Source organism: Electrona antarctica (assembly GCF_951216825.1).
Source record: "Electrona antarctica genome assembly, chromosome: 11".
NCBI lineage: Eukaryota > Metazoa > Chordata > Actinopteri > Myctophiformes > Myctophidae > Electrona > Electrona antarctica.
In genome coordinates this window covers 53732275-53746135 of record NC_136792.1, presented here as the reverse complement: position 1 = coordinate 53746135, position 13861 = coordinate 53732275, and the positions used below count along the sequence as shown (strand labels likewise).

The 13861-nt window shown below is 40.8% G+C and overlaps 1 protein-coding gene across 1 annotated transcript in view; it reads left to right on the top strand.

Moving 5' to 3' along the window:
- The window catches only part of vps53 (VPS53 subunit of GARP complex), a 74154-nt gene that overhangs the window by 38233 nt on the left and 22060 nt on the right, over positions 1 to 13861 (top strand). Inside the window, exons 13-14 of the mRNA XM_079514690.1 lie at positions 5721 to 5815; positions 10080 to 10322. Of these exons, the coding sequence (XP_079370816.1) occupies positions 5721 to 5815; positions 10080 to 10322 (338 nt within the window). The remainder of the gene's footprint in view (positions 1 to 5720; positions 5816 to 10079; positions 10323 to 13861) is intronic.

The window sequence follows — 13861 nt, the reverse complement described above, 5'->3', positions numbered from 1 at the left end:
CTTACCTTTCTTTGTAGTCGTTACGTCCGACTCCTCACCAAAGAGGTCCAGGTGTTTTTTTTGTGCAAAAACTCCTTATTGGCTATTTCCCCTACCATAAGCCCTCAATGAATTGCATTGCATTGAATGGGGCTATGGGGTGTTGTGCTAATTCGCTTATTTCCATCGAAATAAGTAGTAAAGTGTGCCGCTTGGGATATTATTTACATTATGAAGAGAGGATATATACAAATAAATAATAATTTTGAGCGATGGAAATAAGCAAATTAGCACAACACCCCATAGCCTCATTCAATTCAATGCAATTAATTTAGGGCTTATGGTAGGGGAAATAGCCAATAAGGAGCTTTTGCACAAAATAACACCTGGACCTCTTTGGTGGGGACGTAACAACTACAAAGAAAGGTAAGAAAGCCTTTTAGTATGGCACTCATTCTTGAGATGAGGGACAAAAGTGGAAAAAACATGTCCCACACATAAGAGCCTTATTTATGTTAAAAATAAATTAATTCATAAAAATAAAAGCACTTGCAAAGTTAAATGTAATACAGTTGTGTATTCTTATGCCATTCATTTCATTATATATTTTTTCATATGCCATCTAAATTTGTTAAAAGCAGGCACTGTACCCAAAAAGGCCTGTATTTAGCCTGTCCCCAGCAAGTTGTCACAATTTCAAACTGCCAAAAAAGTGTCTAATACTGTCACAATCACATAAATATACATACTAAATGAAAGTAGATTGTCAACAACATAGCAAACAATAGACACAGTTAATTTTAATTTATATTTTAAATTAAATATCTCATATCAAATGTGTGTCCCACGTCTCCGTCAACTCCGTCAGGTTTTTTAAAAGTCTTAAATTAATCAGAAAATATTGTCGACAGATTTAGCCTGAAGACTCCTTTTCCAAGTCCTGTTTATATTTGTTGCAACAGTGGAGCACCTGGTCTGACAAGCATTCAATTGTTTGATATTTTAAACAAACAATGTTGATATCAATGTGGTCACAGCTTTTACATGTCAACTCCGTCAGGACATTATTATAATCTTTGTTAAGAATTCCAAAATAATGTTTAGTATTTTAGTTTAGGGTTAGGTTTAGCTAACAACTGAAGAAAAAACGAAATGGATAAATTGTACTACAGAGGGTTAAGATGAAAACAAATGCCATTTTGTCAACTCCGTCAGACGTCAACTCCATCAGGTTTTGTGTCTGACGGAGTTGACATGTATCTGACGGAGTTGACAAAAGTGTTCCCAAAACAATAAAATTATAGTTTTTGAATAATGGGAAGTATTCTAATTTGGCAGACAGTTAGAGCATGCCTTAAGGAACATTTTTGGCTATAGGGCCATCACAGATTTGTCTCGTGGTGACCATGGCAGCCATCTTCCAAAATGGCCGCCACCTGATGTTATTTTACAATAACTCAAGTTCTACACCACCTAGGATCTTGATTCTGGTGACTAATATTACATTTTCAAGGATGAGGGATACAGTGGTACAATTTAGATTTTCCCTATGACCATGGCAGCCATTTTTCAAAATGGCCGCCACCTGCTGTTATTTTACAATAACTCAAGTTTTAGACCACCTAGGATCTTGATTCTGGTGACTAATCATACATTTTAAAAGATGAGGAATACAGTGGTACTATTTAGATTGGTCCTGTGACCATGCCAGCCATTGTTTTTCAAAATGGCCACCAATCTGCTGTTATTTTACCAATAATTCAAGTTATAGACCACCTAGGATCTTGATTCTGGTGACTAATCAATGTAATCATACATTTTAAAAGATGAGGAATACAGTGGTACTATTTAGATTTGTCCTGTGACCATGGCAGCCATTGTTCTTCAAAATGGCCACCAACCTGCTGTTATTTTACCAATAACTCAAGTTTTAGACCACCAAGGATCTTGGATCTGGCGACTAATCATTACATTTTCAAGGATGAACTTTCTCTGGGAGGGGTCAGGGCTTATTTCAGGTGCAGGTTGAGTTGCTACTGACAGGACATTACAGGAGGTGGGCTTTATGGCCTTTGACTTGTCCCTTTCAGGCACAGACGCACAGTTTGACTTCACTGGCCACTGCAGGGAACTGTGGGGGAGAAGCTTTGGTCTCTTGACACCCCGATTAGGTTCAGGGGTTTTTTGGTAGAGACTTGCCTTTCATGACATCGTTGCTGCAGCAGTTGATACTGCGAGCGGTGGCACACTCTGGGTCTCTTGGGCGTTGTATCTTGGTGGCCTCCTGCCAGTGTTTCTCCGTCCTCATGAGCTCTGTGTTCTGGGGCTCTTACATTGTCTTGGCTGGAGATTGCTTTCCTGCAGGGTCCAGCCCAGCCTTGTGCAGATGGCTGCTGGCCCACCTGGAGGCCCCAACCTCAATTGTTCGGTTGGTGTGATTAGGTGGCGTGGTCTTCCCCAATCAGGATGAGGGGTTTGACCCTTTCAAACCGTTGTAGCGGCAGTCTGGCCAAGTGTCTGTATTTAGTTGTGAGGCTAGATACAAGATACGATTGCTCACCCAGCCCCAGGTGACTTGAGGTGAAGGCTCCTTTGATTTGGTAACATTGCTTTGGTTGACATGCTGGGGACACAGAGAACGACACTGATGCCTTCAGTGTCTGCACATCCTGCCTGATAGTTCTGAAGGCAGATCTTCAGGTTTTCCGTCGAGGCAGAGTCTTTCGCTCACTGTTCACCTCAAGCAGGACTTCAAGGTGTTTGCCTTTGCACAGGCTATATGGCTAGGACTCGTGCTTCAACCACTCCGAGAACTCCAACAGGGTGTTGGTTGCTCCTGGGCCGCAGAGCATTGTGCGGCGGAATTCAACTCTTATCTCTGGTGGCAGCTTGTTGAGGAGTCGTGCAACTTGTGAGCCGCATCTATCTTGCTATTTTCCGTAACACTAATTGGTGGGGCTGTCCAAACTGGTTGTTTAGGTGTCACCCGGGTCTCTGTTGGTGAAGTCAGGTGGTCTAGAACATGAGTTATTTAGTATGGGGATATTAATAAAATCTGGTAATAAATTCCTTACCAAGAATTTTCTTCACCAATGTGTTCCCACATTGCTTTATATTCAACAACCCTAGGGGAGCTTTTGACAGCTGCTGAAAGTTGGGGTACCATCAACAACCAATATAAGGCAAAATGTTCATTATGCTTATAGCATGTGACATGTCAAACTAGGGGGTTTTCATGATTCTGAATGCATTCCAAGCATTAGCTATGCACGAAAAACACTAATTGGGCTGAAAACGGCCATAGCCGTCATCACAAATGTGATTAGGTCAGCACATTTCGGCACATTTGGGCAAGTGGATATGGCCGAATTTAGCCCAAGGAGTTTGACCCCTAGTTTGGCAATAGCCACTTGCCCAAATGTGCTGACCTCATCACATCTGTGATGATGGCTATGGCCGTTTTTAGCCCAAGGAGTGTTTTTCGTGCAAAACTAATGCTTGGAATGGATTCAGAATCATGAAAACCCCCTCGTTTGACATGCCACATGCTACTTAAAGCATAATGAAATTTAGAACATTTAGCCTTATATTGGTTGTTGATGGTACCCAACTTTCAGCAGCTGTCAAAAATTCCCCTAGGGTGGTTCAATAGAAACCAATGTGGGATATGTTAGTAGACACCTTTACAAACAAGACAATTCTTGGTAAGAAATGTATTCCCAGATTTGACATTCTGATAATATTCCCTGACTAATTAGTAAAATAATAGCAGGTCCGCCATTTTTGAAAATGGCTGCCATTGTCACAGGATAAATCTAAATAGTACTACTGTATTCCTCATCCTTGACAATGTAGTATTAGTCACCAGAATCAAGATCCTAGGTGGTGTAGAACTTGAGTTATTGTAAAGTAACAGCAGGTGGCGGCCATTTTGAAAAATGTCTACCATGGTCACAGGACAAATCTAAATAGTACCAATGTATCCCACATCCTTGAAAATGTATGATTAGTCACCAGAATCAAGATACTAGGTGGTGTAGAACTTGAGTTATTGTAAAGTAACAGCAGGTGGCGGCCATTTTGAAAAATGGCTGCCATGGTCACAGGGCAAATCTAAATAGTACCACTGTATTCCTCATCCTTGAAAATGTGGGATTAGTTACCAGAATCAAGATCCTAGGTGGTCTAGAACCTAAATCAGTTCAACTTGTCAACTCCGTCAGATGTCCGTCAACTCCGTCAGACGTTGGTCACATGATGTTTTTGTTAATTTCCAAAGAAATAGATGATTCGATGTCAAATATTTTGTGCTTATGTATTGAAACACCAACTGAAATACTACTTAATGATGCTTTTTATTTTTTTTAACATGTTTTTTATGTTATAATATTGAAAGTAAAGGTTGAAAATGAAGGATTTGAGAAATGGGATATTTCATAATAGTGTGATATTGGAATAAAACAATATTAAATTAATTGTATTACTTAACTTGACTACTAAAAGCCATTATAAGATAACTGAGGACCTTATAGTATTGTTGAAATTATCAAATTAAAATAAAAGGGATTTTAGTGTGTCTGACGGAGTTGACATAAATCAGTTATAAAGTGCATAAATGTCCCATTTTAGAAATAAATGTTATGCGAAAAACCTGTTCCTTCTCAAGATTGGTAGTTGAGACCTGTGTCTACAAATACATCCATTTCATTGTAATGGTTCTTAAAAAAAAAAAAAATCTGATTTGAAAAAGGTTTTGTCCCTTATCTCAAGAATGAGTGATGGAATTCTCCTTTAACATGACATGTCATCGCGTGAACTGGTTCCGCCTCGGATTGGGAATATCTAACTGCCAGTGTTGATTCCTATTGGTTCATACCTAGGGATGGGTATCGTTGGGGCTTTTGTGAATCCGGTACCGGTACCGATTCCGGTTCTGCTTATCGATTCCGGTTCCAAACAGTTCCCTATTTCGGTTCCAAATGGTATAGAATAACTTATTAAAATGTTTATTAGAAATAATAGGTCAAATTATTATTTAACAAAAAGTTTTAGCCCTATTTATTGCCTTAGTCAATTTAAGAATAGAGTAACATATTATCCTTTATCAACCGTGTGTTGAACATTTTGACATAACAAAAGAAAGCCTATCTGACTGAGGAGCACTGCAACACACACACACACACACACACACACACACACACACACACACACACACACACACACACACACACACACACACACACACACACACACACACAAACACACACACCGAAATGTAATTATTGTAATGGGTACCTGCTTGGTCCCGAGGTTCGGGACCCATCCCTATTCACACCCTAACTTCTCACTATAGCAGCATCGATTCCCATTGGTTGACACCAGAGCAATAAACTGGTCCATTACATACTGTACAGTACAGTAGACTTTGATTTAGTTTGAGATCATTTTGGCACAATGATTGCTGTAGATTTTAACAACTTGTTGGTATGGAAAATCCAGAGGTTGGTCGTCCTTATTAGTTGATATCGTCTGGCATGCGATTTCCAAGACTTTTTTGTTATCGGGCTAGTTATGCCCGATCAAAATGATAGCACCATATGTGTGGACCTCTGAACAATAGCACTGGCCAACCTATATGCACGTGACCTGAACGAGCAATAAATATAATAATATATATATAGTAAAACCACTAATAAATACCAGTTGTTTCATTAATTGCTGTTTTCCTCCCATTTCCCCAGCCCAAGAAGCCTAAAGCTCCAGACAACCCTTTCCACGGCATTGTGTCCAAGTGCTTTGAACCTCACTTATATGTCTACATAGAATCCCAGGATAAGTGAGTAACGCACACACACACACACGCACGCACGCACGCACGCACACACACACACACACAGTATATTGAGATAAGTAGAGGTAGACCCCAAATTAAGTGCAGGTTGGTTGTGTGTTTAAAGCTGGCACGTGCGAGCCCTTTTTCCACCAAACCCCCCCCCCCCCCCCCCCCCCTTCCATTCTCCTTCATTGGCCTTTTCTGTGTTTCCATCTCTTGTTCCTACTGTGCGTGTGTGTGTGTGTGTGTGTGTGTGTGTGTGTGTGTGTGTGTGTGTGTGTGTGTGTGTGTGTGTGTGTGTGTGTGTGTGTGTGTGTGTGTGTGTGTGTGTGTGTGTGTGTGTGTGTGTGTGTGTGTGTGTGTGTGTGTGTGTGTGTGTGTGTGTCGCGCGCCGTGCGCGCGCCTCTGTCTCTCTCCACTGAGGCATAAATGTTTCCCATTAGCTGCATGACCACAGACGCTGAGAAAGAGGGGTAGAAAAATTGCCGTCACAGCAGATCTACGACCGACCCCCCCCCCCCCCTCCCCCACACACACACAAATACTCTTGTTGTGCCCTTTCACTTTCTGTCTGTACTAGTTTTGTTTCATTCCTCTTAACTCCTTCTCTGCTTTCGTTTACTCCGATCTCTGTCTTGTCCTGTCAACTTTCTCCTCCGTTTTCTCCTCTTTTCTCCTTTCCCTCTCCTCCTCCGTCCGTCGCACACACACTAGGGCATTAAGCAACTAGTCGACTAGTTTACTAGTTTACTAGTTTACTAGTCGACTAATAAATCCACTAGTCGACCTTGTTGGTACTAGTTGACTAGTTGATAAGAAAAAATGAAAGTTTATTTTTTTTATTTTTTTCCCCGATTTTGTAGGCCACAAGATCAGGTAGGTTATAGTTATAGTCACCATGTACACAATTTTTCAATGTACAAATATTTATTAAAAAAAAAAAAAAAGTTCATTTTTTTCATTTATTTTATAAAAAAAAAAAAAAAAGTTTATTTTTTTAATTTATTTAATTTTTTACATAATAGGTAGTTAAACAACTAGTCGACTAGTAAACTAGGCAACTAGTCAACTAGTAAAAATGACTAGAAGTGAATGCCCTAACACACACACACACTCCTTTTCCTCTTCGTCTTCGCCCCCCACCCCGGGTCGTCACGGTGGTCTCACCCAGAAACGGTGCACCCGCTCGGGGACTGCATTGCTCTCTTTTCCACCGAGCCTCCTCGGGTGTTGTTTGGATCACTGGAGCGTTGACTGTTGTTTGCGTGACCAGGGGCAACGGCAGAGTGGCCGCTTCTCGGTCCGTTTAGAGACCAAAGACCTTAACCCGTTTTGACCTGAGATCAGATTCTAAAGATGTCTTCGACATCTTGACAGTTTTCTGAAAAAGCTATGTTTCTATGTCAGTCGTTCTTCGATTTTTCAAAAATATCAGACCTACAAGCTCATAGCGCGCCACTCCGTGGCGCGCTATGAGCTTGTAGATCTGCTATTTTTCAATAGCTAAAGCATAACATAATGCTAACACCAAAAGGGGTTCCCGCCCAAAATGGGTTAACCCATATTGGGCGGGAACCCCTTTTGGTCTTTTACGTGTTATGTTAGCTATTGAACAAATAGCAGATCTACAAGCTCCTAGCGCGGCACCGAGTGCCGCGCTACGATCTTGTAGATCTAATGTTTTTGTTTAAATCCGTGAAAATGTGGCGCAAATCTTTTGAATATATATTCTTTCAGAGCCAACGTTTTTAACTCAAATCTTTGCTTCTGGGGGAGTCCCTGGAACTTCATATTTTCAGATGGGGGTCGACGGCGGCCAAATACATGTATTTTTGGGGGTGCTTGACATGAAAATGTTTGAGAACGACTGACATGGAAACATAAGGTTTTTCAGAAAACTGTCAGGATTTAGAAGGAAGACATTTTGTAGAATCGAGCTCAGGTCAAAATGGGTTAAAAGAACCCGGGCCAGATCTGCTTGTCCCCAACGGAACAGAACCAGAATAGAGAACAGTGGCCTGCTTGTTTAGCCTTGGCTGTGGCTCCTAGATTTCAGCGGCATTTCAGGCCTGGTTGATACATGAACAACTGACCTGTTGAGTAGGGGTGTGCTGAAATATCGATATGGCGATATATATCGATACGCGATAAATAATCGATATTTATTATTAAAATATCGATATCAGGGAAAAAAAACATTTTTTTTCTTTTTTTATTTTTGAAATTTGAAATGTTGTTCATAATGAAGTGATGAACAACATGTTTAGAAAAGGAGGAAATGACAGCTAAAATAAAGCAAATCCCACTCAGATTCCACAGCAACCAGAAGTACTGAATTACTGGATGGTGATTTGTCCAAAGTCTCCAAACAGCTTTGTGGGAATACAAAATGCTGCATTTTTTCAGTTCCAAGTATTTTGTAGTATTTTGCAGATATCGTGATATATCGTTGATGAAATTTCATACAATATATTGATATATCGCAAATATCGCAATATATCGAATATCGTGATATTATCGTTATCGAGGGCCTAATATCGCGATATATATCGTATCGTGAGGAACCCATATCGTCCCACCCCTAGTTGGTACATGAACAACTGACCTGTTGAGTTACAGCCGTGTTGTTTTCGTCGACTAAAACTATGACGAAAAATGTTCGTCGACGACTACCTTTTTTTCACAGATGAAAACTAAATGAAAACTACATGAAAACTAAGCTATAGTGACTAAAACTATGGGGGTTTAGTTTAGACTAGTCATTGGTTAGACATGGGTTAAAGGGGCATTCCACTCATTTTCAACATTTTACTATGTCATTAATATACCTTAGAGCTGTTGTGTAGAAATAATTAAAAAAAGTCCCCCCCATTCTGTGTTTCCTAGAACTGGAGGTCTGAAAAAAATCATTAACATGGTGAATAACATCTTGATGACATCATCAAGATGTGATTCACCATGTTAATGATCTTTTATCGTTCTTTTTTATCATTCTTTACCAGAATGGGGGGACCTTTTTATTATTTTCACACAACACCTCTAAAATGTTGAAAATGAGTGGTATTCCCCTTTAAGGTTAGGTTTAGGTGTGCTGCCCCGTGGGAGGTTAGGTTTAGGGTGAGGGTTTTGAGATGGGTTGTAGTTGTAGGACTAATGACTGGTCTAACCAATGACTAGTCTAAACCAAAAACTGTCTAAACTAAGTACTGCATCCCTGGAAAATATACTGTTAATTTTGTCAACAAATAAAAACTAGACTAAAATGTGACTAGTGGACAAGAGATCCAGTGTAAGTCATTTTACACTTGGTTGCATCCCAGCAAGCACGGTCAGGACCTGGACAAATTTAGTGACGTCTCTATTGGGGCCAGATCAAGTCAAACCAAGACTAGTCAGATTCTGGCCCCAGAATATCACCTGATTTCAACCAACATAAATTCTGCCCACTAAGACGGACGTCCCTGGATGAATCAGAGAGAGTCCGATGGAGGCCAGATCAACTTTAAGTCATATCATAACTAGTCAGAGCTGGCCCAGAATAAGCTGTATTATTTCAACTGGTGAAGACGTCCTGGAAATGACGTAAAGATCATCTGGCCTAGTCCTGAACGTCACCGGAGGACGTCATCATAACGTTATCATGACGTCATTTGGCTTGCTGGGATGCTGAAAATAGCAGATCTACAGCGTTGTGAGCTTGTAGATCGGCTGTTTTCAGCAAGTGTAAAATCTGGCCATTACTAAATGATCAAATCATAAACTAAATGAAAACGTTTCAAGAGACTACGAAACACAACACTTTGCAACCCCCCATTTGATATGGTCTATCTATCTATCTATCTATCTATCTATCTATCTATCTATCTATCTATCTATCTATCTATCTATCTATCTATCTATCTATCTATCTATCTATCAATGAATGAATGAATGAATGAATGAATGAATGAATGAATGAATGAATGAATGATATGGTCTGTCATTTGGGCCAGAGTTCCTTTACCGTCTATGCATACTAGGTATAGAGATAACAGTGAAAACAAATCGCCATTCTTGTATGCTCTTCAAGTTGTATTTACTTGTATCTCAACATTTGTTGTGTAGGTGTTGTACGAAGCCTGAGAACCACTGGACCAGAGTAGTGGTCGGCCTGACGCTTGTTACGATGTCGTAAACATAACTTCTTGCAAGCGATTGAATCTCTGACCCTAACTTGGTGTGCATCTGTCTGTCTGCTTCTCGCCTCTCTCTGCCCCCCCTCCTCCAGAAACCTGGGCGAGCTGATCGACCGATTCGTGGCCGACTTCCGAGCGCAGGGCCCGCCGAAGGCCAGCACGGAGGAGGGCGGCGCCGTGCTGCCCAGCTGCGCCGACCTCTTCGTCTACTACAAGAAGTGCATGGTGCAGTGTTCCCAGCTGAGCACCGGGGAGCCCATGATCGCCCTCACCACCATCTTCCAGAAGTACCTCAGGGAATACGCCTGGAAGATCCTCTCCGGGAACCTTCCCAAGTAAGAAATCATTGCCCAACAACTTAACCCATTTTGGGCGGGAACCCCTTTTGGTGTTAGCATTATGTTATGCTTTAGCTATTGAAAAATAGCAGATCTACAAGCTCGTAGCGCGCCACTCGGTGGCGCGCTATGAGCTTGTAGGTCTGCTATTTTTGAAAAATCGAAGAACGACTGACATAGAAACATAGCTTTTTCAGAAAACTGTCAGGATGTAGAATACATTTATAGAATCTGATCTCGGGTCAAAATGGGTTAAGCCCCTTCACCCATTTGAAAAGATTTCTGTGTTCCTGTTGCTCATTTTGCGGCGGGACCCCCTGGAATGCCCTCAAGGACTCCATGGGGGTTCTGGACCCGACTTTTTGAGAAGCAGCCATCTAGATGAAGTCACTCCATTTACAGTGACTGGTTTTGCTTATGGAGTGCCGATCCTTGATGGATCACAGAAGTGTTTTCCCATTCAAAAAGCACATTGACGTATTTAAAATAATTTAATATTGTGTGTGTGTGTGTGTGTGTGTGTGTGTGTGTGTGTGTGTGTGTGTGTGTGTGTGTGTGTGTGTGTGTGTGTGTGTGTGTGTGTGTGTGTGTGTGTGTGTGTGTGTGTGTGTGTGTGTGTTATAACGGTTGCAACAATAACAATTAAGGAACCAATTATAGCAAAAATGAGGGAGGTGGTGGGTCAGTTCAGAATAAGAATAACTAAGGAAATCAGTAAATAAGTTTAACTGTAATTTATTAAATCAAAACAAAATAATGTTTAATAACAAAACGTTCACTTAATGAAATCAAAATAAAATAAAACTGCCTCAAAAGGGATGGGTGTAAAGTTTGGGTGTCCTGGCACTGTCCAAAACTAAACTTAAATGTCCCAAAAATAAATCAATCCAAACCAGTCTGTATGCACCGAGTGTGGCCAGTCTCCTCTGGCCACCTTTAACTCCTTCACAAAGTCTGTCCTTAATCCGATATCCAGGGAAGTAATCCAAGATAGAAAGAGTCTCTAAATCCAAATAGAATCCAATATTCGGGAAGGTACTCCAAAAAGGGAATATGGCAAGACTTGGGAAATATTCCTCTTGCTTCCCCAGTAGCCTGTCTCTCTCCCTGTTCACTTCCACCCTGGACTGCCAGAGTCAAACTCTCCAGGTGTTACTGTGTGTGTGTGTGTGTGTGTGTGTGTGTGTGTGTGTGTGTGTGTGTGTGTGTGTGTGTGTGTGTGTGTGTGTGTGTGTGTGTGTGTGTGTGTGTGTGTGTGTGTGTGTGTGTGTGTGTGTGTGTGCGTGTGCGTGCTGCGGAAAACAATAACAAGCAGTGAGGGCTGCTGGAGTCCAGTTGAAACTACCGTTCACTTGCATTGAACTTATTTTCCCAGAAGCCCTTGCAGCCCAGAGCACTGGCCGATTTCCGGTTTCGTCATCATAACGGCGAATTAAACACATAATACAAATGGCGGGTTTAGCGTAAACTAAACTGTTCAACATGGGGTGCATACGTTGGTTAGACATACCAACAGTCCTACAGTCTCTTTATTTCTAGAAGTTTCAGCATTCCTTATGCTCCCAAATCCATTGGGTGCAAATGAGGTCATTAACTCATTCAGGCCTGACCTCAACATTTTAAAAAAATCTCCAGTTTTCTGAAATAAACATTTTCACAATTTTTCAAAAATAGCAGACCTACAAGCTTGTAGATCTGCTATTTTTCAATAGCTAAATTATAACATAATGTTTAAAACACCAAAAGGGGTTCGCACCCAAAATGGGTTAACTTGCAGGCAGTGATTAGGACCAGTTGATTTTAGTGATTAAGTGACAATCCACTTTTTAGCTGCTGGAACTCATTCCCCAAATGTCACAATGCTACTTGTGATGTGAAGTGCAAACTTGTATTTCTGTGCAGATACAGATGTCGAGACTTTACAGTACATTTGGGTAAGCTTTCAAACAAATGTTGTTGAAAAAATAAGGTGGAAAATTATTAAAAAAAGGTGATGGAAGAAAAAGGGAAACGAGTCGGAACCGACGGAGGGAATTCTTTCTCGCCATACCCTTCACTCGAGCTTTAGCCGCTGGGGCTTTTCCACAAAATCATTTGATGAACGCTTACTCGATAACAATCCCTGTAAATATTCCGCTTGTCCGTCAAAACGAGGTTGTTTTCTCTGGAATGGCCCATGTATTATTCTCCAATTGACTTTTGGACAAACGAGCAGCAGCACACCGACTGCGCCCACATGTTGTTACTCTCCTCCGTGGAGATGTGAAGTTTTATAACCCATTCTGGATGGGAACCCCTTTTGGTGTTTAAAGCATTATGTTATACTTTAGCTGTTGAAAAATAGCAGATCTACAAGCTTGTAGCGCGGCACTCGGTGCCGCGCTACAAGCTTGTAGATCTGCTATTTTTGAAAAATCGTGAAAATGTGGCACAAATCTTTGAATATATATTCTTTCAGAACGTTTTTTTTTTTACTCAAATCTTTGCTTCTGGGGGGGTGCCTGGAACAACATCTTTTCCAGACGGCCAAATACATATATTTTGGGGGCTCTTGTTGACATGAAAATGTTTGAGAACGACTGACATAGAAACATGTCTTCTAAACAGGATTTAGAAGACATTTGTAGAATCGTCCTCGGGTCTAATTGGGTTAATTGTATCCTGGAACGTGTTTTCCAATGGATCAATGTGGTTAGTTATTATTAATCAGGATACTTTTCAATGGTTAAATATTTATAAAAACCCACTTTCACAGCCTTCAAAAGTAGTGAACATAGCCAATCTGAAGTGCGCGGCGCGTTGAGCTTTGGCAAGTGTTCTCACCGCAAGACACATGATGCGATGAAGTCGGGAAACAGGGCTTGAGTGCTTAACGATGACACGACGCTGCCACAGCGATATCGCTCTCCTGTTTGCTCGTTGCATTAATTATGTGCAAATAGATTCTGGAGACTTTCGGTTTAAATGGATAGCAGTAGTTATTAGCAGCAGTTGGGAGAGACTGTCAAAGGAAGGCATTGTGTGCTTCTGGAGCACAGCACCAGTACCAGTACCAGTAGCAGTACCACCTCCACCACCTTGCATTTACTTTTTTTTATCATCATTTATTTTGAGGATTTTCTCTTTTTATTTACATAGACACACACAAAGACAACACAGACTTACAATACAAGACAGTTACTTAAAAAAAAGTAATATACAATATAAGAACAACAATGAAGAACAAAGAAAATGAAAGAAAAAGGAAAAAATATATAATAATAATAATAATTCCCAAGTGGTACAGGGTTGTGGAATGCATGTGTGCAAAGGGATGGTGGGTTTCGTCCTACATAGAATCAATTGCGCTCTTCGATATAGTCCAAAAAGGGGGTCCATACCTCTACGAATTTTGTGTTTCTTATTTAAGCCTCTCCAGGGGTAATAGTGACATTATTTGGGCCGTCCACATTATGTTCTGAAGGTAGCTCATATGTCTTCCATAAAATTAAGATACATTTCTTTGCTAAGAATCTAAATAGATCAAATAGTTTCCT